The sequence below is a fragment of the Pleurodeles waltl genome, chromosome 7 (genome assembly GCF_031143425.1).
Source record: "Pleurodeles waltl isolate 20211129_DDA chromosome 7, aPleWal1.hap1.20221129, whole genome shotgun sequence".
Classification (NCBI taxonomy): Eukaryota; Metazoa; Chordata; class Amphibia; order Caudata; family Salamandridae; genus Pleurodeles; species Pleurodeles waltl.
Genome location: NC_090446.1, coordinates 13,080,392 through 13,105,085, shown reverse-complemented (window position 1 = coordinate 13,105,085; position 24,694 = coordinate 13,080,392). Strand labels below are relative to the sequence as shown.

Sequence of the window (24,694 nt, the reverse complement as noted above, 5' to 3'; positions counted from 1 at the left end):
AATTTGGAAGATCTATTTTGTGGCGCCAAAACAAACAATAATAAAGCTTTTTGGCATATAATCCCAGATGGAATCCTGGAAAGCAGGAACACTTTTTCTCATCACATTCAGCCTGACAAGTTTCACATTTCACATCCTTGTATGCCCCGGGTGGTATAGTTGATTTGTCTTCAGGCTTACGTCCTTTTGAGCTTCATTCCTGTCACTCGCAACACACATAAAAATGTGACTAGCGTTGTTAGCTTCAGTATATCTGATACTCTTGATGCAATCAATCGCCATAAATTGGCAAAGGCACCTGGTGAAGACAAGGTGCTAGGGAATTTGTACAGATCTGAGCCTCAGGTCTGGTCCAGTTATGTTAACCTCTTATGTAATGACACTGCGGCTGGTGGAGAAATTCCTGGATCTTGGAGGGGAGCTGAAATCATTCCAATTTATGGTGGCGACCTCTCAAATTATTGCCCCATCAGCCTTATAGATAACCTGCAGAAGATCTTTGCTAGACATGTCATTGATAAGCTGTTACATTGGGCAGAGGAACATCAAAAGATGCCTCCATTCCAAGCTGATTTCTGTGTAAAGATCAGTACCATTGACCAGGTATTTAGATTTACTGTTCTGTATTGGAAATAACAAACAAAACCTGTGCATGCTTTTGTTGATTTACGTGCTGCATTTGATCTTGTCCCACGAGACAAATTATGGAGTGTTCTCGAAGAAATGGGTGTACCTCCTAACTTGGTCAATCTTATTGCACACCTTCATGAAAATAACTATGCACAGGTTCGTTGGGGAGATGAAGGAGAACTAATCGACCTACCACTTAAAGCGTTCACAAAGAAGTGGAGCAATGGAATGACTCCCAGCACATGTCCTGCTTCCGGCATGGGCCCTTAAAATGAGAAACATATTTTGTTCTTCTGTCCGGTTTAACTTGGTGCTCATCGCAAATTGATCCAACCCGTGTGTCTGAATTTAGGGACAAAGAGTTATCTAGCAGCACTTAAGGGATTAGAAACCTACACTTCAAGCCACATAGCATTTGCTATGAGTTGATTCCAGCTAAGTGTGTGGTTAAAGAGGAGTAAGGCTTTGTTTTAGCTCTCAGATTTAAAAGTTATGTATTCTATGTACGTAAATAACGTTACTCCGCCACCTGCAAGGGCTGAATGTTTGCAAATCTAGGTATCTTCTGTACTTTATCTGCTTATGCACTTTATGCCTTATGCCGCAGGTAAGTAATACTAGCTATTCATGCTAGGTCTGTACGTTTACAATTATTGTGACTACTGGCACCTTGGAGCCTGCAAGGGCCATATGTTTATACATCAGAGCATATGTTTGCACTACACTGTATTTTGCTTGTCCATGCATATTTATTCTTTGTCTCCGTGTCGCAAGCCCAGGGTGAACAATATCATTGTTTTATCTCCGTTTGTAATACTGTGTACTAAATCTATATATACTTATATGCAATTGTGCATTCTAAGTCATGCTCTTATGATTTCCTGAGATAGTGCTTATTGGCATGGTTTTATTGTACTTTGATGGTTTTGGAAACCAAATAAAGTATTGATTGATTGACAAAAGTCTATCAAGATTATTGATAATGTTTACAATAATATTGAAAAGGGGGCTCTGTGGTTAGTACAAAAGTGCTTGTGCAGTGTTTTAACAAGTGTATGGTAGAGAGATACTTAGGCTGTGCAGACAATTGTTTTACAGAGAAACTTGGTCAAAGACAAAGTTCATTGTAGTCTCTATCATTGGGACAGTCACATGGGTTCACAAAGCTGTTGGCCCATGTGTGATATTTTAGATACAGGATGTGGTAGGATTCTGTTCTGGACATGAGCATCTGTCCTCCGATCAGGCTACCGTTTTTGAGGATCTTCTGCTCTGGCATATCTTCTGCCTAAGCGGCATAGATGGGTCAGACCCAGCTTCGATTTCTTGTACTTATGCCTCAACTCATCTTTTAATCTCATCTTAGTTTAGATGTACTTAGGAGTGGTGAACAGTCCCCCAAGCATCCTTGGAACTTCGAGCAGGATTGACCACACTTTTTGTCTTCGATGACACAGTGCTTAGATTAGCCCTCCCTTATGGCCAAGGCACCAAAAGTAAACATGTGGATCTGTGACCGACAGATGCTTCTGCCAATTGCAGCATGACTTAAAACCTTTAGTCTTCAGGTGCGATATCCCAAGCACATTCTAGAACAAGCTTGGGAGAAACAAAACCAGCCACAGTCGGGAATGAAGGTTCAGAGCTGCATCGAAGGGAGTGGAAAAACAGGAAATGATGTGAGTGCTTATGGGTGGCGCCTACATGCAGCTCGGTGTCATCTTATCCAGAGGAAGTGCAACAGAGTAGAGGAACAGGCTGACAGCACCACCTATCAGCGAACAGGAGCTATTGCAGCAGTTGTAGGATCCGGGCTGGTGCCTGGAAGGTTTCAAGAGGTGAGGAATCAGCAGTTAGAAGTATCCATCAGAAGTAGATTCAGCCTTTTTTATTTGAAATCTATCGCACCCTGTGCTACAGTGGCTAGTGTTGACATATTCAGATGTCACAATTCTTCACAAAACATCAGTGCTTAATTTGTAAATATGAACATAAGCGCCGGGCTCTGGTCAGGAGGCCACAGCAGCTCACACCACACATTGCCCCAGCCATGCTGCCAATGACAGTAACAACACAGGTACTAACCATCACACTCCTGCAAGAGTGACGGTTTGGAATATTCCAGCCCCCAACGCTATGAGAATGGCTTGGGCAGCAGTAATCATCATTTTTAATGTATACTGAATTCATATTTAAATGTTGTTGTGGTCACCTCTAAATTAGTCAGACAGCACCACCTTATGGCAGGCTGTCACAAGGGCAGGAGTTGACAATCAAGTGCCGAGCACCGGACACCACAAGCTTAAATTAAGCACTGCCTTACATAAAACACCTGACTCAGTATGCACCAAAGTTTTTGGCCAACCTTAATACAGCTTGTTCCCACAATTTACCTTCCTAATGTACTAGCTATATGCTTGTATAAGTTCACTAAATGCATGCACTTTATCATTAGCAGACAGTCCTCTCTTGATATGTTGGAGATTTGAAGTCTGTATCTTCATGCATCATTTAGAAAAGGGAACTTCTTGGAGCCCAAGTATGCGTGGTATTGGAAGGTACAGAAGGTTAAAGGTTTGAATCTATAAGCATCTTCTAGAGACGGGTGTGCAGTGGGGCAGAAATAGGCATGGGATAGAAGGTTACAACAGACTGAGTATGCACATGGTGTATCTAGACAAAGGCTTTCATTGGAGATGAAATGTACATGGCATTTAAAGGGACAGTAGGTTAAAGGTGTAAATCTACATGGAGCATCTACAGAAGGGGATTTATTGGCGCAGATATAGGCATGGTACCGAAAGGTACAAATGTTTTGCAGTATGAACAGGGGTGGCTCCTCCGCTATGGTGGAGGAGCGTAGCCCCCAGGGCCAGCTCTGCAAAACCTTGACAGTAAAAACATAATAAACTAAGTTTATTATGTTTTTACTGCAAAATGGGCGGGCCACTGGGCACGACAGGGACAAAGGGGAAGTGGACACCACTCCCCTTCAGTGCGCATGTATGTTTGGCCGGCCGTCTCAGGCTCCAGTGCTGGATTGGAAGGAGCAGGCAGAGGCTCCCACTCTGCCTCGGAGCGCCCAGCCAGGGCATTCCATCCAATCCTACTGCTGCTTTCATGCTGCCAGCAGCATGAAAGCAGCGTTAGTATTGGACGCAGGGCAGGCTGGGACCCTGAGCCTTTGCCTGGAGCTGAGGAGCAGTGAGGTGGTGGTGTGGTGAAACAGGTACGTTTATTAAAATTATTAATACTTTTTTTAGTGGCTACTGCCTCCGTCACTCCGCGCTGCCCCCCCTTCCTCCTGCGAGACGCGACTGAGTATGAAGCTGTATGCACCTTCTAGTGAAGGAGATTCCAGTATCATTTGTATCCGGGGGATAGAGAGGTTTTAAACCTTTAGCATTTGAGGCGATACAATTGTAATATACCTTTCTTTGTATCAACATTTGCAAATGTGTTTTTTATACCTCCTTAAACACACAGGGGGTCATTCTGACTTTGACGGGCGGTGGAGGCCGCCCGCCAAAGTCCCGCCGTCAGAATACCGCCGCGCGGTCAAAAGACCGCCGCGGTAACTCGGAGTTTCCCGCTGGGCGGGCGGGCGACCGCCAGAAGGCCGCCCGCCCGCCCAGCGGGAAACCCCCTTCCATGAGGATGCCGGCTCCGAATGGAGCCGGCGGAGTGGAAGGGGTGCGACGGGTGCAGTTGCACCCGTCGCGATTTTCAGTGTCTGGGGCCCAGTTAGGGGGCCCCTGCAGTGCCCATGCCAGTGGCATGGGCACTGCAGGGGCCCCCAGGGGCCCCACGACACCTGTTCCCGCCATCCTGTTCCTGCCGGTAACAACCGCCAGGAACAGGATGGCGGGAAGGGGGTCGGAATCCCCATGGCGGCGCTGCTTGAGATTCCCTTGGGCAGGGGTAAACCGGCGGGAAACCGCCAGTTGCCCTTTTCTGACCGCGGCTTTACCGCCGCGGTCAGAATTGCCCATGTAGCACCGCCAGCCGGTTGGCGGTGCTACCTCCGGCCTCCACCCTGGCGGTCTATGACCGCCAGGGTCGGAATGAGGCCCACAGAGCCTTAGCATTAGTGTCTATCTGTAGTTCAAGCTGTACAATGCGTTCATTCAGCCATTCGACTCCATTGAGTAAAACTGTATAAATGAAACGCTAAAGTGCATAGAAATTAGCATTTATGTTCCAACTAACCAAAGGACGCAGCTTTGTTCTGTTGATGTGGCATTTCACTCTTATGATTACTTTTCAAACTGGCTATTTGTCTGGATCTCTGCTTTCTCTTACAGATGTGACCCTGGATGCATCTTTTAGGGAAGGGATTTTACTGAGCAGACACATGCAAGGAATGGAAAAGGTGAAAGAGTTTTGCGTATAATTACAAGAAATACTTATGATACATTTACCATCATCAGGCTGGCAGAATGCTTTTGGTGACTCCTTCACACTTTTTCGTTTTGTATCTGTTGAGCAGACTCCTAGAAGAGAAATAATGGGATGTAATTATTGTGGGAACAGAATGTGAAATACTGCAGGTGCTTTAATTGATGTATTATATTTATATGTTTAGGCCACACAATTGAGCCAGGCTCTGTTTGTGCCTGCCTTGGATTGCCTCTTAGTGTCAGAGGCTTTGCTGTGATCCCTGGCAATTACCCCTGGAGTCATGGGCTCAGAATGGGAGCAACTGGTTCTGGGGTGGCATTCAGAGGGCAGAGTTACTGGAGCCCGGAGCTCAGCTGGAACAGCTGCTGGTGGGGTCCAGGACTAAGAGGGAACATTTGCTACAGCCAAAGGCTCAAAGTACAAAGTTACTTGAAAGGGACATCTCACAGGGCACAACTGCTTGTCCCACCACCTGTTCTGTGCTAAACAACTTTCCCCCAATCATCCACCTGCTCCAAAGCCTTGAATCTGGAAGTAGATACTACTCTTGTGTCCAGGGTCCTCTTGGAAGTCTGGCCCATGACGTTCAGACAAATTAGCATTAGTGGAATCAATCAATCAACAAATTTATTAAGCGCGCTACTCACCCGGTAGGGTCTCAAGGCGCTGTGGGGGGGGGGGGGGGGGGAGATGCCGAATTACTGTTCAAAAAGCCATGTCTTGAGGTGTTTTCTGAAGGTCAGGAGGTCCTGGGTCTTGCGTAGGTTGGTGGGGAGTAGGTTTCCAGGTCTTGGAGGCAAGGTAGGAGAAGGATCTACCTTCAGAGGTGGTGCGAAGGATGCGGGGGACTCTGGTGAGATCAGCCGATCAGAGGAGACAAGTGGGTATGTGGAAGTTCACTCTTTCGTTGAGGTAGACTGGTCCGGTGTTGTGGAGGGATTTGTGGCCATGGATGAGGATTTTGAAAGAGATCCTTTTGCTGATGGGTAGCCAGTGAAGGGGTCTGAGGTGGGCGGGATGTGTTCGTGGCATGGGAGGTTCAGGATGAGCCTTGCGGCTGCGTTCTGGATCCGCTGGAGTTTCTGTTGAAGCTTGACTGTGGCACCAGCGTAGAGGGCGACAGTTTTCCTGGTTTCTATGGGGATCCATTTGAAGGTCTTGTGCAGCATGCAGAGGGTGTTGAAACAGGAGGAAGTTATAGAGTTGATTTGCTGAGTCATTGAGAGAGAGGAGTCTAAGACGATGCTGAGATTGCGTGTGTGGGTGGAGGGTGTTGGCGGTGGTCCTAGGGCGGTGGGCCACCAGGAGTCATCCCAAACTGTCCTGTTGGGGCTGAAGATGATGATTTCGGTTTTGTTGGAGTTGAGTTTGAGGTGGCTTGCTGTCATCCATTTGGAGGTGGCGAGGAGTCTGGCGTGGTGGTTTGTCTTGGCGGAGGTGGGGTTCCTGGTGAGGGAGATGAATAGCTGGGTGTCGTCTGCGTAGGATATGATGGTGATTCCGTGGGGGAGCCGGGCCATGTAAATGTTGAAGAGGGTAGGGCTGAGGGAGGGCCCTTGGGGGACCCCGCAGATGATCTTGGTTGCTGGGGACTGGAAGGGGGGGAGGCATACTTTCTGGGTTCTTTCGGCTTGGAAGGAGGCGAGCCAGTCCAGGGCCTGGTGTCGGATTCCTGTGTCGAAGAGGCGTGTTCGGAGGATTTGGTGGCAGACAGTGCCGAAGGCTGCAGAGAGGTCCAGGAGGATGAGTGTGACGGTCTTGCCCTTGTCAAGTCTGGTTCTGATGTTGTCAGTGCAGGCGATGAGGGCGGTCTCAGTGCTGTGGTTCTTGCGGAATCCAGACTGGAAGGCGTCAGATGTGATGTTTTCCTGTAGGAAGTGAGACAGACGGGCATTTACTAGCTTCTCAGCGACCTTGGTGGGGAAGGGGAGAAGAGAAATGGGGCGGTAGTTCGTGAGTTCATCCAGGCCTTCTTTGGGTTTTTTGAGGAGTACGGTTACTTCGGCGTGCTTCCAGGAGTCCTGGAAGGTGGACGTCTCGAATGAGCTGTTGATTACGGAGCGGAGCTGGGGAGCGATGATTGGGCTGGCCCTGTTGAAAATGTGGTGGTGGCAGGTGTCCTTGGGGGAGCCCGAGTGGATGGATGGAGTTCATGGTTGTTTCGGTTTCTTCATCGTTGGTAGGGGCCCAGGTGTGCAGCTGGTTGGAGTGGAGGGGTGTTGTGTCGTAGGTCGTGTCAGTGGTGGTGATGGTGGGTGCAGGTGGTGTGAAGCTGTTGTGTATGTCTAAAATTTTGAGGTGGAAGTGGTTGGAGAGGGAGTTTCATAGATTTTGTGTGTGAGTGGGGTCGGTGTTGCAGGATTTGGGTTTGGTGAGCTCTTTGATGATTGCAAAGAGTTCTTTGCTGTTATGTGAGTCACTATTTATGCGTTCTTTGTAGTAAGCCCTTTTGGTGGTTCTGATGAGTTGGTGATGTTTGCGTATGGTGGTTTTGAGGGTGGAGAAGTTGGTTATGGAGGGTTCTTGTCACCAAGCTTTCTCGGTCTTGCGGCATTCAAGCTTGGAGGCTTGAAGTTCAGTGGTGAACCAGGGGGCAGTCTTGATGTTGCGGGTGGTGTTGTTACTTTTCAGAGGGGTGAGAGAGTCTGCGCAGGTTGTGATCCATTGTGTGAGGTTGTGGGTGGCGACGCTGGGGTCGTTGGCGAGGGGGGGAGTTTATGAGAGCCTGGCGAGCAGGTGTTCAATGGGGATCTTGTCCCACTTACGGTATGGTGTGGTGTGCTGTCGGTAGTGGTTGGGGGGTTTTGTGAAGGAGAAGTGGACGCAGTGGTGGTCGGTCCAGTGGAGTTGGTGTGTGTGAATGTTATGTGGTTGCTGGAGGTGAAAATTGCATCTAGCATGTGTCCTGCTGAGTGTGTGGGTGAGGAGTCCTAGGTTCGTGAGGTTGTCTAGCAGGGTAGTGGTGTTGTGGTCCTGAGGGTTTTCCAGGTGGAAGTTGATGTCACCAAGGAGGATGTAGTCTGTAGAGGTGAGGGCGTGGGGGCTGATGGTGTCAGCAATGGCGTCGCAGAAAGGGTGGCGGGGTCCTGGTGGTCTGTAAATGAGGGTTCCTCTGAGGGTGGTGTTGGCGTTTATGTGAATTAGGAAGTGTAGGTGCTCTGCGCTGTCTAGGGTGTCGTGGGTGTTGGTGGTGATCTTGATGGTGCTTTTATGTATGATGGCGATACCTCCTCCCGGTTTGTTTAGACGGTCTCTACAAGAGATTTTGTAGCCTTCTGGGATGGCTATGGCTATGTCGGGTTCAGATGAGGGGTTCATCCAAGTTTCCGTAAGGAAGGCGATGTCAGGGGAGTGTGTTGTGATCAGGTCCCAGAGCTCGATGGTGTGCTTGTGCATGGAGTGGGTGTTTAGGAGTATGCAGTTAAGGTGGTTGCGGAGGCTGTTGTTGTTGTGGAGTGAGTTGGTGTTGTGGCGCGTGTTGGTGTTGCTGTGGGGTGCGTTGGTGTTGTTGTGGACCGTGTTAGTGTTCTTGTGGGGTGCGTTGGTGTTGTTGTGGAGTGTGTTAGTGTTGTGGGGTGCGTTAGTGTTGTTGTGGGGTGCGTTAGTGTTGTTGCGGGGCGTGTTAGTGTTGTTGCAGGGCATGTTATAGTTGGTGTGTGGCATGTTAGAGTCTGTGTGGAATGTGTTGGTGTGGTTGGTGTTTGTGGGGGTGCAGGAGAAATGGCATGCATGATATGTGGAGGGTCCGTGTGTGTGCTTGGGGTTAGCTTGGGCGCAGGCAAGGTGTGGACCTGGGTTAAGGGCGTGGAGTTTGGTGGAGGAGTAATGTTGCCTATGGGGGTTGGGGCAGCGAGGGCCAGGGGGACTGGCACGGGGCGTGGTCCAGGCGTGGAATGGCACAGCGGCCGCCATCAAGAGGGCGGGGTGGAAGGGTGGAGCAGCTGGGAGGCGGGAGGGAAGGGCAAATGGGCGTGCAAGGGGGGGGCGGGCCGCAAGGGACGTATCTGCAGGAGAAATGGGACCGGCGAGAGCCGGCAGAAATGGGCAGACACAGGAAACAGCAAACGGAATACAGAGGGGGCACAGGGGCAGAGACACAATGCAAAAAATACACAATGGGGCAGAAAATACAGTGCAGGCAGCGGAAAAAGCTTTTTTAAAACTAAACGCAATCGGAACAACGAAAAATGCACAAACACAAAGAAATACTTAAGAAACAACAGGATATGCCTACCAGTAGGCACCAGGGATGAGGCGCAGGCGGGTGCCCACGGGTGGTGGAGTGTCTCGAACTTCATGGTTGCTTAACAATGCCAGTGTGACAATTTTGTCTACATATTCGTATTAACTTTATATTAAACTAAATTACTGTCATATTTACATTCCTTGCTCTCTTTGGTTTAACTGAGGGCGGACGACTACTCCCTTCGCCTCTTGGTCATGTGACCATCATCCTTTTAGATTTTACTGTCCAATATGGTTCCTACTTATCCGGCTATAGCTTGGCCACCCAACAGCACAGTGATATATTCTATAGAACTCAATTACTACTCACTCATCAATATTTTACCTTAACTTCTAATATACCTTATTCCTGTTTTCCAGCACCCACATGCTATCCTTGCCAGATGGTGCCACTTTCTGTAATTAACATGCGTTGTCAGAGAGATGGTGAACCCTGCCCAGAAGTGAGTGAGAGCTGATCGCAAAGCACAAGGGAAACTCAACAATGCAAAAGGACAGAAACTAGAATTTGTACTTAAGATACTAAACCTGAAAGTTACCTACAAGAAAACGTTGTGGGAAAAGAAAAGAAATTGTGAGGATCAATGGCAGTTGGTGTACAGACTCTTCAGACTTAGGGACCAGAGCAAATTCTTTCAACACATCAATCATCTGAACATTCCTAACCAATTCGGCGAGAGTGAAGTGTGGGTGCTAGTGGGGGTTCTAGAGTGGGAAAAATCACTTGGTCTAAGTTTGCTGTACCCAAGAGAACTGCATTGTTAATGACTTTTTCCCAGCATGAAGACTAATCAGTTCTCAAGACTAGACCTTACCCCTCGCAAGCCCACAACAGGAATGTAGAGGCCAGAGGTGCAATGAACACGAAGGGCCCGAATCACAAACTGCATTTTGTGGTACATAAGGTACTCGTGTAGTGGTAATACTCACATACTATAAAATGCTATTCACTAAGCCAGAAGCAGAAACCTCCCCACTCATATCTTGTCTGCACAGAGATCACCAGCACATGTACCGGGAATGTTCACGCATGTAGGTATACATTTTCATAGTATATGTGAGAGGGACCGAGGGAGTGGCTGGAAAACAGGGGTAACTAGCTCTGGGTATAAAAACCTTTATTTCCTCAACAAAATTTAAATTTCTACTTTGACATGAAGAGTAATTCTGTTCTTTAAATATGAAGGTGTAAGGAAGGAAAGGATCAATGATGAGATGAGTTTTGATTGTTCTGTAAAACTCTAACAACAACCCGCCTGATACCTGCCTCTCGACAATCGGGATTCAGTACTCCAAAGTATTTCTCCCTCAGATTCACACCTGAACCCTAGAAATTCTCTTCACCTGGAATTGTAATTTTGATGAAGAAATAGAGTGGTCATGAATAACAAAACTTTACAATCTTAAAACCTTTTGGCCCGCATGAAGTGACACATATCATTGTACAGGATGCGAAACACATGTTGGTCAGTTGTGTTTGAGATGAATAGAGAAGGAATAAACATTAAAAAACACGGGTCAGAAGACCACAGGGATTCCCTGACATACAGCTTAAATGCTAGTAATATTTCAGAACGGTGTCAAGCTGCCACATGTTTATATTTACTATTGATTGATAAACAGAAAGATTTTTATCAAGTTTGGCTTGACTAACACGCTTACTGCTAACATGTCCCAGGGCCTGTGCTCTGTGTAAAATGAGTATGCAAATTAGGCTAATTATTATTGGCTATATCAACCTACCTATAAGTCTCATGTACATGGTAGGGCATGTAGGTTTAGGGACCCCAGCATAGGTGGTGCACCCATAGGTGTACTGCTGAGGTTCCCAGTGTCATTTTGAAGGCAGGCCTGCCTTCAGATTCGACTTTGGAATTAAGTACTTGCAAAGTCTTAAACTACCTTATTTTTACACAGTCACCCCTAAGGTGTGCCCTAAGTGCTTCTAGGGCTGGGTGCCATGTAACGATAAGCAGGGACCTTATAAATATTGTTTTTATAAGCCCTGGTAAGGTAAAATTGCCAAATTCCTTTTCCCCTCACTGTAGTCAATGGGCTCCATAGGCTAAAATGGGGAGATTATATTTTAATTAATAAAGTCCCCATAGGAGCAAGATACTTCAAGTTTGGTGTCAAATTAAACATTAAAATAGATCCCATAACTTGCCTTTGTTGGATTTATTATAACTAGTTCAGGGAAAGGGTTTTAAAATTCTACCTGAAAGTTGCCAGCTTCAGCTCTGTAGAGCCCTTCTCTGATTGGCCAGCCTCTGGCAGCCTGGCCAGGCTGTCTTGATGAGGAGTAAAGTGGCCTGGGCTGAACACAAAGGAAGTATCTGGGGAAGGAGATCTGCCTCAGCAGATGATGAAACATGATGGGGGGAGAGCAGCCAAACTGGTCTTCAAAGGAGGGAAGGACATTTGGAGCACCTGAGGGCCTCCCCATATCCTGCAAACACAGACAACCAGGTGCCTTCTTGATTAGATTAGGAGAAGGCAGGAGAGGGGTGTGTTAAGGATTTTTAGCCACACCAGTGGGTGGGCTCAGACAGATATAACCTCAGAAATTCAGTTTCTGAAATTTAGGATTTTTAAGGAATGTTGCTCCCTGGGATTGATTTTGCCACACTTCCCAGGAAGTGGTCATCCAAGAGGGTAGTGGCTTGCTTCTGATTGGACAGCTGCCTCCCCCTGCTTTTCACCCCAGGAGCAAGGATACATTTGGCAGAGCTGCACTCACACCTCAGATCCCTAGAAGGAACGCTGACAGAATAAAGAAGACTGCCCTGCTGGACCCATGACCTGCACCTGGACACTGCACTCTGAAGGGCTACACCAGCTGCACACTTGGGCTTCACCACTAAAAGGACTTTGCCTGTCTTCAACTGGTTCAAGAAGGGACTCCCTGCTTGCTACAGGTGAAAAATAGCTAACCAGAGTCCCCTGCCTCAAAACCTGAAGGAACTGACCAGTGTGTAGTGGTCATTTTTGGATTTGAACCAGGTGCATTCTGGGAATTGGAGTCCTAACCTTCAAAGAGCAACTCAGAGCTTCTGGAACTTTGGGGTGAGATGTGGACTTCTAAAGGACCTTCAAAGACCTTTTGGACGAAGATCCAGAAGTTTGGAGAACTTTTGGAAAAAAGCTCCATAAAGGGCCCAACCTACCGTGGTGAGTCAAGCCGGCTTACCTCAACCGCGACCTGGTCTGACTTGCAGGTTCGTCCAGCTAAAAAGCTCCAGAGCCCCATACTTCCAGGATTTCATCAGGGGCTCCTAGAAAGGTAATCCGATGACACTGAATCAAAATCGACTTGCTGAGGAGGGTCGACCCCTGTCAGAAGGAAAAAGCTCCAAAAGTGACACAGTCCGAACGTAAAAAAAGTTGACCGGGACTTCCCACGCAGCGTATCCAAGGAGGGTTCCAGGGATGTCGGATCAAGATTCAGCTTTGGCCCAGATGAAGATTTCTGTTCTGAAAAATCGTCTAAGTCCAAAGGTAGAATTCTTGACCGATGTCTCCTGCAACGCGTATCCGAAGAGGACTCCATGGAGATAGGATCAGATTGGTGACTTCCTGCTGAAGAAAATCCGAAGGTAAACTTCTGACCGAGGCCTCCTGCTTGCAGTAGCTGAGCAGGGCTCCATCATGGTTGGCCTCACTTTGCCCTGGTCTAATGCGACCAGATGACTAGATTGGGGCCTATAGTTTCTATGAGCCAGTTTTAATCGTTTTGGTGTCATTTTAAAAATACAAATATAATCTATTTTTATAAATTGGTGTTGGATTTTTATTGTGTTTTACTTATTTACTGTTTTGTGATTTTCAAAAGCTTTACACTCTTGTCTCCTTAGTTAAGCCTTGTTGCTTGTTGCCAAGCTACCAAGGGATGAGCTGGGTTTAATTTATTGAGACCTAACTGGACCTAAATGGGGGTTAGTGGCCTATTGGAAAGTGTAGGTACCTACCTGCCCTTACCAATAATCCACTTTCCAACACTACCTATTTGAGCCACATACACTGGTGGAAAAGATATGTTGATGACATCTTCATGATCTGGACTAATTCCCTAGGGCCTCTGCAGTCTTTTGTCACATATCTATACACAACACTATCTGGTCTTGTATTTACGTAGTTTAATAAATCCATAATTGTTCTTGACTTGTCTATCAAACATGATGGAAAGCTAATTAGAAACTTATATAGTAATCCAACATGGTGTAACACCCTTCTTGTGTTCAGCCACAACCAGATAAATTACACCCTGAAATCACTAACAAACTGTAACTCGACCAGAGTGATGTATTGCATCTGTTGTTTCTGCAATATGATTTATGGAGGGCGAACAACGCGACAAACAGAAACAATGATCGACCAACACAAGGAGCGGCATACGGTTCAATGTAGGCCAAAGCAGAATGTCTTGTTTGAGAACGCTTATTTGGGCACCACTGGGCTTTAGAACACCAGAATTATGAGTGGACCCAATTGCTCCCTCGAACTGTATTATTGTCACTTAGTCAACAGACTTAATATTATCATTTTTCACACCTTCATTAAAACCAGTTTACACCCAGCATAAACGTTGAACCCTTTGTGCAAGTTTTACTTGATTGCATTGCACTGGAGTCTTGAGGGAGTGAAAGATTTGATGAAACACCAAAAAGGTCTGAAGTAGGAGAATTATTGAATCTGCATCACACCTGTGTGCCTTCTGATTGGCCTAATGCCTTATTCTTAGGGAACAATTCAAATGGGATATCTCATTCAAGTGGGAGGTGATTGCTTTTAGTTCTAAACCTACTATTAAAAGAGCTGAACTGTACAAAGATATGTATTTAAACTCACAAAAATCTAGTAAAGTGGGGCACATTTTCCTAGAGAAATAAATAGGATTTTGAAGAATGTTGGAATCTAATCACCTATTCAGTGATTTTAATGATAAAGCATGTATGTCATCCAGAAAGTGTATAACACAGCAATCAGCTCTAGCAAACATACTGCAGAAAGTTGGAATATTCCAAAAAGCATCAGCTTTATCAGTCTCTGATACAGATTGGAGTCACATATAGGATTAAAGTCACCTGTCCCAACCCTTCGATATCTCAGGGAACCATGTGAATTTATATAATTAAGAAAGAGTCCCAGGTGGCCTTACATTTTAATCCATTTGAAGGCAGGTATACATGAATCAAAAAGTCTGGTCTGTTACCACATTCTTAATCACTTGGAACATTATGTTAATTACATTTTTGAATTTACCAGACTTCCTAGCGGGCTGCTGGTGGAAAGGAAAAAAGTGGTGAGTCCGTTTTAAACAGGCTGAGTCTCCATTTTCTGTATTATTGCAGAATCATCAACAGGTCTGCCATTGCTCAGATGCAGCCTGTCATTATTTTTCCAAGAACCTGTGAAAGTGTCAAGTCACTGGGATATACACATCAATTACACACCTGATGCAACACCAGTATCGAACAAGTGCCTTGTTGTATCCATTCCAAGTTCAAACAAGACAATAACCAAAACAATGTACTGTCATATCATTAGATTATTTCTATATAAGAACGTGTCCTCAGACTAGCATCTTGATGCTCATTGGAAATACCAGACATTCCTAAAGTGATGTTGGAAATTCCATCTTAGATATGATATAATATAAAAGGACCGCCACTTGATCACTTGTCAGGAGAGGCCCTTTGCCCCAGATTATCAAGCAAGGTACTGTCAGAAAAGATCTTGACTGCCAGAGATACTGCTGTATCGCACTTTCTACCAAACGCGCAAGGCCGGGAAGAGAGGAGCTGATGCAACACACCATTGCCTTTTGCAGGAAACATGACCTCCCATACTACTGTTAATTAAAGCCCTTGGCTGTAAACAGGTACGCAGGGCACTGGCTCTTCCTAAGAAGCTATAGATGCAAACTATACCATTCCATGCTTCCTAACGTAGTGCACAGAAGTAGGTTTTAGGATGTAGGTTTTTTAGTGGCATTTTAACCATGGGATAAATGTGCATTTTATTGTCATTGTCTGCAACATGCATTTGTGCTGCTTCATCCATATTCTGTGTGATTGTGTTAGATGTGATAAGCAACAGGAGGAGCCTGTTGACATAAACTCTTTTTAGCTAAAGCGTTTTTTTCACATTCCAGCGTTTTTGCATTGACTAAGTTCACTTGTGTCTCCCATAGGTGTGAAACAGTCCTTGTGAAGCGGACCCTTAGTTTTACGCAATGCTGCACGTCTACCATGTGTATGGGCTTTTATAGCCGGAGAACTCCCAACTTCTGGAAGTAGAGAACAAGCTTTTGTCCACCGAGCAGAAAATGGCAGAAACTACAGACCGAGAGTAAGGTCACTGGAGAGAAGAAGTCTCTTGAGCTTAACTTGCGTTAAAGACTACAGATTACATTACTTGATAGATTCACACCAAAAATGGGATGGAGATCTAGGTTAGTGGCTAGAGCTGACAACTTTAGGTTTGGATCCAGGAGCTGGCTCTATATTCAACATACTGTGATCTAGGGACTTGAAATGTAATAGTGTAATCCCCACCTGATCAAAACAACCTTACAGGTCGCCTCCCAAGTAGTGTTGAGTACTCAGTGACTTCCCAACCAGCTTTGAGCTATTTACATGCAAATGCATACATACAGAAATGGGAGGAAAGACATGTGGCATCCTATGGGTAGATGAAGACTGGAAACTGTTGCTATACATCGTGTTATGTCACTAGCCAATAAAGAAATGTTAAAACAGAAAACACAGCAATCGCGTTGCCTTACTATGCGGAGTCTTATGGCGATGCCACGCTGAGGTACATGAACTACTAGGAAGAGTGCTGTAAAGCTTCCGTAGTCCAAACCTGTCAGGCTGTGGTTGTACAGAGACAGGAAAGGATGACATGAAGACAAGCACATGGAAGCCATTTGGAATATACTGTTTTGCAGCTGGATTCAGAATGAGCAGAGTACGGGGGTGTGGTGTGGTTATCTTGCATTGGCTGGTATCAAGTTTAAAGCAGTTGCAGCTGTCAGAGGGGATGAGAAGAGTCAGTGGTGGTTTGTGACAGGAGTTAGTGCAGAGTGGTCGCAGGTGGACACGTCAAGGTGGCATGTCGGTTTTGGTGGTTCTTTGAAATCCCTGACTGGGGCACTGGTTTGAAATCCAGCAACAGATCAGGGGTTTAATGTGCCTTATGTAGATATCTGTGACAACCATCAAGGCCCCGATTTCAATCCCAGGAACATCCCAGTCAGACAACCACAGAACGCCAAGCACAGAGGAACCAGTGATACGTTTAGCAGATCCCACCTGACGGACACACTGCATTGTGTAGAAGGCCCGTTGTCTCACCTGTGCGCTGGTGTGGGCTGGCCTCCTGATGATAGGTTTGGTTAGTGCAGTAAGGTGGGGTCCCTGGAGATGACAAGGGTGCTAAAAAGAAGAAAAGAAAAGAAGCTAGTATCCTCTCAGGATTCTTCTACGTCTTCATGTGCTTCTCATTCAAAGCACTGAGGTTCTGCAGGCCAAAGGATGCAGCTATGCAAGGAGCACCAACTTAATAGGGTATATGGTTCCCACCCCACCCTCTTAATGGCGGGCGCGCCGCTGGCATGCCAGAGGCAACCTTGTCTGCGCCCGTCCGCGCCTGGACCGCGCCCAGTGCCAGTCCCCCTGGTCTCCCCAGCCAAGACCCCCCCAGACAACACTACTCCACAAACACACTCTACTCCCTCAACCCAGGACCATGCCCCGCATGCACCCAATCCAACCCCACACACACACACAGGGACCCTTCAGCTGCTACGCCTGCCGATTCTCCTTCTCCACCTCTCACACCTCTAACACACACATGGCCCACACCAACCCCAGAGCCCCCACACCAAACACCACAACCTCAATGCAACAGATTCCCCCAGAACCCCTGCACACCCCAACAGCCCCCACCACAACAAAACCTACAACCTGAACACACTCCACAACAACTCCTCCACAACCCACAGCAACACCACAAACACCCACACCAACACCATCGCACAACACAACAACAACACCCCCCACAACCATCTCAACTGCCTACTCCTAAACACCCGATCCCTACACAAACATGCCATAGAACTCTGGAACCTCATCACATCACACTCACCTGACATCGTCTTCCTCACGGAAACCTGGACGAACCACTCATCTGAGCCCGACATAGCCACAGCCACCCCTGATGGGTACAAACTCCAATGCAAAGACCTCCTACACAAACCAGGAGGTGGCATCGCCATCCTGCACAAAGACACCATTAAGGTCACCACCAACACATGCACTTCCTAATCCACATAAACAACAATACCACCCTCAGAGGTACACTCATATACAGACCCCCAGGGCCACGCCACCCCTTCTGCGACACCATCGCCAACACCATCAGCCCTCACGCACTCACCTCCACAGACTACATCCTCCTCAGTGATTTCAACTTTTACTTGGAAAACCCTCAAGACCACAACTCCTCTTCCCTCCTAGACAAGCTCACCAACCTCAGACTCAAACAACTGGTCACAGCACCCACACACTCAGCAGGACACACACTAGACGCAATCTTCACTTCGAGCCAACACATAACCTACGCCCACACCACCGAACCCCACTGGAACGACCACCACTGTGTCCACTTCTCCTTCGCCACACCCCCCACACATCACCACCAACACACCACACCCTACCACTTGTGGGACAAGATCCCCACAGAACACCTGAACTCCCAACTAGCGCAGAACCCTCCACCCACACCAACGACCCCAACACTGCTGCCCACAAAATGGATCACCATTTGCGCAGACTTACTGGCCCCCCCCACAGAAAAAAACATCACCACCCGCAACATCAAGAACGCCCCATGGTTCACCACTGAACTCCAAGACTCCAAGCGCAAATGCGGCAAAGCAGAGAAAGCCTGGCACAGGAACACTCAACCACTAACTTCTCCACCCTCAAAACCTCCATTCGCAATCACCACCAAGTCATACGCGCCACTAAAAGAGCATACTACAAGGAACACATAGACAGTAACTCCCACAACAGCAAAGAACTCTTTACCATCATCAAAGAGCTCTCCAAACCCAAAGCCAGCAACGTAGACCCCACGCACACACAACTCCTCTGCGACTCCCTCTCAAACCACTTCGACCGCAAAATCCTAGACATACACAATAGTTTCACCCCCCCCCACCCGTCCAACACAGACCCCCCTCACACCCCCCCCAATCTACTAACCACCTGGGCCCCAACCACCGACGAAGAAACTGAAATAACAATGAATTCTATCCACTCTGGATACCCCTCTGCCCCCTGCCCCCATCGCATCTACAACAAAGCCAGCCCAACCATCGCCCCAAGCTTCGCGACATAATCAACACCTCATTCGACACCGCCACCTTCCCATACCCCTGGAAGCACGCAGAAATCACTGCACTCCTAAAAAAAGCCCAAAGCTGACCCGGACGACCTCTCCAACTGCCCCCCCATCTCTCTCCTCCCCTTCGCCGCCAAGGTCGCTGAAAAACTAGTAAACACCCGCCTATCCCACTTCCATGAGGAAAACAACATACTTGACCCCTCCCAGTACGGGTTCCGCAAGAACCACAGCAGGGAAACCGCCCTCATCGCATGTACTGACGACATCAGAACCAGAGTCAACAAGGGCGAGACCGCCGCACTCATCCTCTTGGACCTCTCCGCTGCCTTTGACACTGTCTGCCACCATACACTCCGCACACGCCTCCACAACACAGGGATTCGACACAAAGCCATAGACTGCCATACGTCCTTCCTCACCAACAGAACCCAAAAAGTACGCCTCGCTCCTTTCCACTCCACTGCCACCAAAATCATCTGCTGTGTCCCCCAAGGATCCCCCCTCAGCCCCACCCTCTCCCACATTTACATGACCCCGCTCGCCAACATCCTCCGACCACACGGAATCACCATCTTCTCCTACGCAGACGACACCCAACTCATCATCTCCCTCACCCTACGACTGCCAAAACCAACCTCCACGCTGCACTCCTTGACACCGCCACTTGGATGACAGCTAACCACCTCAAGCTCAACTCCAACAAAACCAAAATAATCATTTTTGGCCCCAACAAAACCATATGGGACGACTCCTGGTGGCCCACCGCCCTAGGCCCCGCACCTACCCCTGCAAACTACGCACGCAACCTTGGAAGCATCCTGGACCCCTCCCTATCCATGAGCCAGCAAATCAACGCCGACACCTCCTCCTGTTTCAACACACTCCGCACGCTGAAAGAAACCTTCAAATGGATTCCCATAGAGACCAGAAAGACCGTCACCCATGCACTCATCATCAGCAGGCTAGACTACGGAAATGCCCTCTACGCCGGCATCACAATCAAACTCAAACGCAAACTCCAGAGAATCCAGAACACAGCAGCACGCCTCATCCTGGACCTCCCTCGCCGTGAACACATCTCATAACACCTCAAATCCCTTCACTGGCTCCCCATCGACAAGAGGATCACCTTCAAAATCCTCATCCTCACGCACAAGTCCCTCCACAACGCCGGCCCAACCTACCTCAACGAAACAGTGAACTTCCACACTCCCAACCGCCACCTCCGATTTGCAGACCTCGCACTCGCCACAGTCCCCCGCATTCATCGCACCACCACAGGAGGCATATCCTTCTCCTACCTCGCCCCCAAGGCCTGGAACTCCCTCCCCACCAACCTTCGCAAGACCCAAGACCTCTTGCTTTTCAGAAGGAAAATCAAGACATGGCTGTTCGAACAGTGACCCTCCCCATACCCCCCCCCCAGCGCCTTGAGACCCTCACGGGTGAGTAGCGCACTGTATATAACGTTTTTGATTGATTGATTGATTGACCTGCAGGCTAGATGTGTAAACCACAGATCATAGTGGCAGCAGAAAGCAAGAGCAGTGGTTCAAGCAGGGAGGAAGTGTGGAACCTGCAGCACACTACATTCCAAAGGTGTCTGAGATCATCTTCCTAGCTGCTATGTAATCCGCAAAATGTTGTGCCCTAACCATTCAGTAACCGGGTACTGTCACTGTTTTCATGCACCTAGGACAGTCCATCCTGCCAGAGACCAGTGTGCAATGACAACATAATCCATACTCACATCATGAGTGCGAGGGGGCTGGTCTGGAAGTGCTGCCCTGACACCTGTGTCTAGGCTGACCAATGAGATGTACAGAACTTCACCAGGGATGCCAATTATGTCTATTACCTGATACCTTGCCAATGGTGTCCCAGGACACCAGTCTGTCCGGGAACTGAATGGGCGATGTGTCTCGGTTGGGTTTCCCTTGAACTAAGGGCCTGATTTAGAACTCAGGGAATGGAATACACCATCACAAATATCATGGCTATCCCGTCCACCATATTACAATCTCTGTAGGTTATGCTGGGATCATAATACGGCGAGCAAGATAGCCGTCACGTTTGTGAAGGTCTATTCTATTCACCAAGATCTAAACGAGGTCCTTAGTTAGGAACGAGCTGAAGACAATATAGCGCGTGACATAGCATCTTATGATGTTACTGCAGTACAAATCAAGGGTCAATGGGCCTTTGGAAAATGTACATGTATCCTCTAGCTGTCTGGTTGCAATCAAAGTCATGTAGTTCAGAGAGATTAAACCAGCTACTTCACAAATATGTGTGTAATCTGCCTATCCCAGCTTCAGACTCCAGGATTTGTAGCTCAGGGATTAATGCACTTGCTGAAGAGATCTGTTGATAGCTTGGAGGTCACCGGCTCCAACCTGACACTCAAAATAAAATACCACATGAGCCTAAGGCCTCACCAGATGAGATTTGGCTGCATGGGATGGTGGGTGCAGGCCCTGGATGGAATATTTGCCTTCTAAGACAATTCAATAGAACAGTGGTTCTCAACCTTTTGACTTTTGTGGACCCCCACTTTATCATTTTAGGTGCCCGGGGACACCCACTGAATCATTATTGGAATCTTGGGACCTCCCACTCAGTCATTCCTAGAAGCCGGGGATCCCGGCCCAAACATTGTTGAGGATTTGATGAGTGAAAAAATACACAAAAATACAGAAATAAGTATTCATCAAACACACACACAAATAATAAGAGAAGCACATGGAAATAGCATGTTGTTTAATTTGCAAATCAATTTAAGTAAAAAAAAAAATGTTAATAGGAAGGTTGGAGTTTTTCTAAATTTGGTGGAAGCCACACTTCACCCATAGTCTATTCTGTTTGATGCACCTGCACTGATCCCATGAATCAATCTGAGGAAACTAATTAAATTTTTAACCTCCAATTTCAAATTCCACCACATTTACAGTACGTTTTAAAATGTTCAATTGCACCTTTAGCCACTTTATGCACAATTTAATCTGTTAATATTATTTCATTTTCTAAGCAGTCGCGGACCCCCAGGAGTCCCCGGACCTCCGGTTGTGAACCAACGCAATAGAACAATGAGGATTTCTCCTTTAATAATGATCTCCCCTTCAGTTACAGCCTTTGCAAAACTGCCATGCCAAGGGATGGGGCCTAGAACCCTACAGGTGGCTCTGTTTTAGATCACAGATCTGTGTTGTTGGTAGATGATGTGCACTGACTATACTGATGCCAACGATAATGCCACTGGATGAGGGGATATGATACGTCATCAGAAACGTCACAGGCAATGCCATCTGTAATATCTTCTGTGAGGGCATCAGCAGTGCACTGTGCACAAAGTATGGTTTGCACAGCTGTTATATGTTTGATTTGTGGAACATGCCTTGAAAAAAACTATTTTCTTCAAAGTTCAGCAGGTACTAATTGGAATTAGAATGCTTAGGTTGTTTTTTATCTGTCATTAATATATTGTTAATAAAAAAATAATTCATGTTGACGGGCAGTGGATTTCTGTAATTCTATGACTTCAGCATTTACCACATAATTGTGTGTATATAGCATTTGCACATAATATGCCACATAATTTTCAGATTTCACAAGACACGTTTTTAGTTTGAGTGGATGAAAATAACACTACACACCACACTGGGAGTAGGAAGGGACTGGTGGTTCTTGATCCAGTACTACACACCATACTGGGAGTAAGCAGATGCTGGTGGCTCTTGAGCCAACAAGACCGCTGTCCGCGCTACTATTGCTTGTGTCATCAGCTTTCTGAGAATCCATTATTGAAAAACCCAAGCTGGATATCACATCCATATAGTGATCTAGAAGTGCAAGTTCTATTGGTATTTGTATCAGGGTAAGCATGCGCTCCCATTTGGTAGCAGAGTGCAAAATGTATTCAAACTCTGTTTTTTGCAAACGGACTTACCAGCGACTCTTGAAGGAGTAATAATGTGGGCAAAACATAAGCAAAATCTCTTTGCTCGTGTTATTCCCAGTTACTCGCCTTCAAGGCCATAATGAGGTGGAAACACCCGGCACTAGTATTGTTTCCAACTTTGATTAGATCACTGGTGTCTAAACGACTCGTGTAGGGTAGATGAAAGTCCATGAGTAACCTTGGCAAATCTTACAGCATGCCTGTCAGACTAGTAAGCCCCATCTTTACTGGGTTTTCTTTGTGAAACACTTAAGGAACTTCATTTCCACAAAATAAGTACCTTTTCCTAAAATTGTTACCTGATGAGAAAGGATTTACCCTTGAAAAACAAAGGAGAAAAGGGTAATTTATGAAACCCCTCCCTCAGCTGGCTGCATTGACTTACCTGGGGGAGCACGGTACACCACTAGGGCTTGAGATCTGCACAGATCTAAATACATATGAAGTTTCCGTGTTTTACAAACTACTCCAGCTGCCCCACTCCAAGGTAACAGCATGTTTAATGAAGTGAAGCATTACCCTTATCATCTGGATCTCCGTTTGTGCACATACAGCTTATCATGGTCCTTGCTGTTTTGGTTTTCAATTGTTTACCGTTGCCAGGCGGTAATATTCACCACTAACCTCTATATCTCTCTAGAGAGGAAGGTCGCTTACTACTACTTTCTTCAGGGATACCGTGGCCATTCCGTACTTTATGAAATTCCGATCTCGCATTATGGTGTTGCTCTGAACTACCATTTATGAGATTTCAGCCTTGATAAAGTCCGTGGGAGGAAACACGTGTCGGCTGCAGCCTTGCGAGGAATGAATCAACACCCATTTTGACGTTTGAAATGAAAACAGTACTTTGTTACAAGGAACATGATTGTCTGACTGCGACTTATTTTACTCCTGTGGAGTGTGCCTTAGTATCCTCTTTTTGTTACCAAATGAAGCAAGACTTGGAGAATACGAAAAGGGAAAGAACTAAAATAAACTGAGAATAATGTTCTTAGATCACGGCTGGTGGTCCATAGTCTTACACCAGCCCTAATAATGTGAATATAATAATTAATGGGTAATGGGGGGAGGGGTGACCTATGTTGTCCTATCTCATCAGAGTTCTGAGAGATGTTGTCGGAGTGAGCAAGGTCCAGAAAATGCTACTGAGAAAATACCCCATCATATAAGGAAGTTATTCCTCAAGGCAAGGGTATCCCTATTATCATCCAAGCAAACATGTTTGTAATGATTGTAGGGCATAGACAACTGTTCTATTTCTGAATAAAAGAAATAAATTTACCATCATCAGCTTGGGAGTATTTCTTTGGCGTGTCTTTCATCATCTTTCGTTTATTGTCTGTTCCTGAAAAGTAGAGGAAAAATTCTTAATAAATCTATATACATTCTGTAAAAGTATTTTTCAGTCGAAACAATCTAATGGTCGAACTGCGCCACTTAATAGCCCAATTTGCAGGCTTTATTATGTATTTAACAACCAGTTTTGAACAATATTTACCTAGGAGACTTCAAAATTGATTAGGTTTCAAATAATAGTATATTCAAAGCATAGAACAACATTGTAACTGCCCATGTTATAGGAAATACTTTTGCCATAGCACTAGCTAAAGGAAACCAGATCATTACACACAAACCTTTAAAACTGATTTGTAAGACCATGCAAGAGTGCCCTGATAGTCGAAGGAGTCCAACAACTCATGAGCGACAACAAATGGGTCGGTTTTACATGGGGATCCATAACAAATCGGACCATGGAGTTTTTTTGCCCTCTTCTAAAACGATTAACAATGACTTAACTGCCCTTTTCATATCAACTTCATCCACATTTTTGCTCCAGTGAGACTTAGAGCCTGCACCCCAGACAATGCAAATCCTATTACCTATCTTATATCAGCTTAAGGAAGAGACAGGTGAGAAAACTCAAGAAAAAATAGCATATAATGAGCCAATCGTCCTACGAAAACTTCAGCAAACAAAATTATGAAATATTGATACTTACTTAAAAAAACAGGCATCAGTGCTATGAGAGATCCAAAATCTTTT

At 46.4% G+C, this 24,694-nt stretch overlaps 1 protein-coding gene across 2 annotated transcripts in view; it reads right to left on the bottom strand.

The window, feature by feature from the left end:
* LOC138303553 (protein FAM118A-like) overlaps positions 1-24,694 on the bottom strand; it is a 204,894-nt gene that overhangs the window by 13,545 nt on the left and 166,655 nt on the right. For both annotated transcript variants that reach the window (XM_069242798.1, XM_069242797.1), the window contains 3 exons: positions 23,934-23,996; positions 16,635-16,715; positions 5,052-5,123 (listed from right to left, as the gene is read on the bottom strand). In XM_069242798.1, coding sequence (XP_069098899.1) covers positions 5,052-5,123; positions 16,635-16,715; positions 23,934-23,996 — 216 coding nt within the window. The remainder of the gene's footprint in view (positions 1-5,051; positions 5,124-16,634; positions 16,716-23,933; positions 23,997-24,694) is intronic.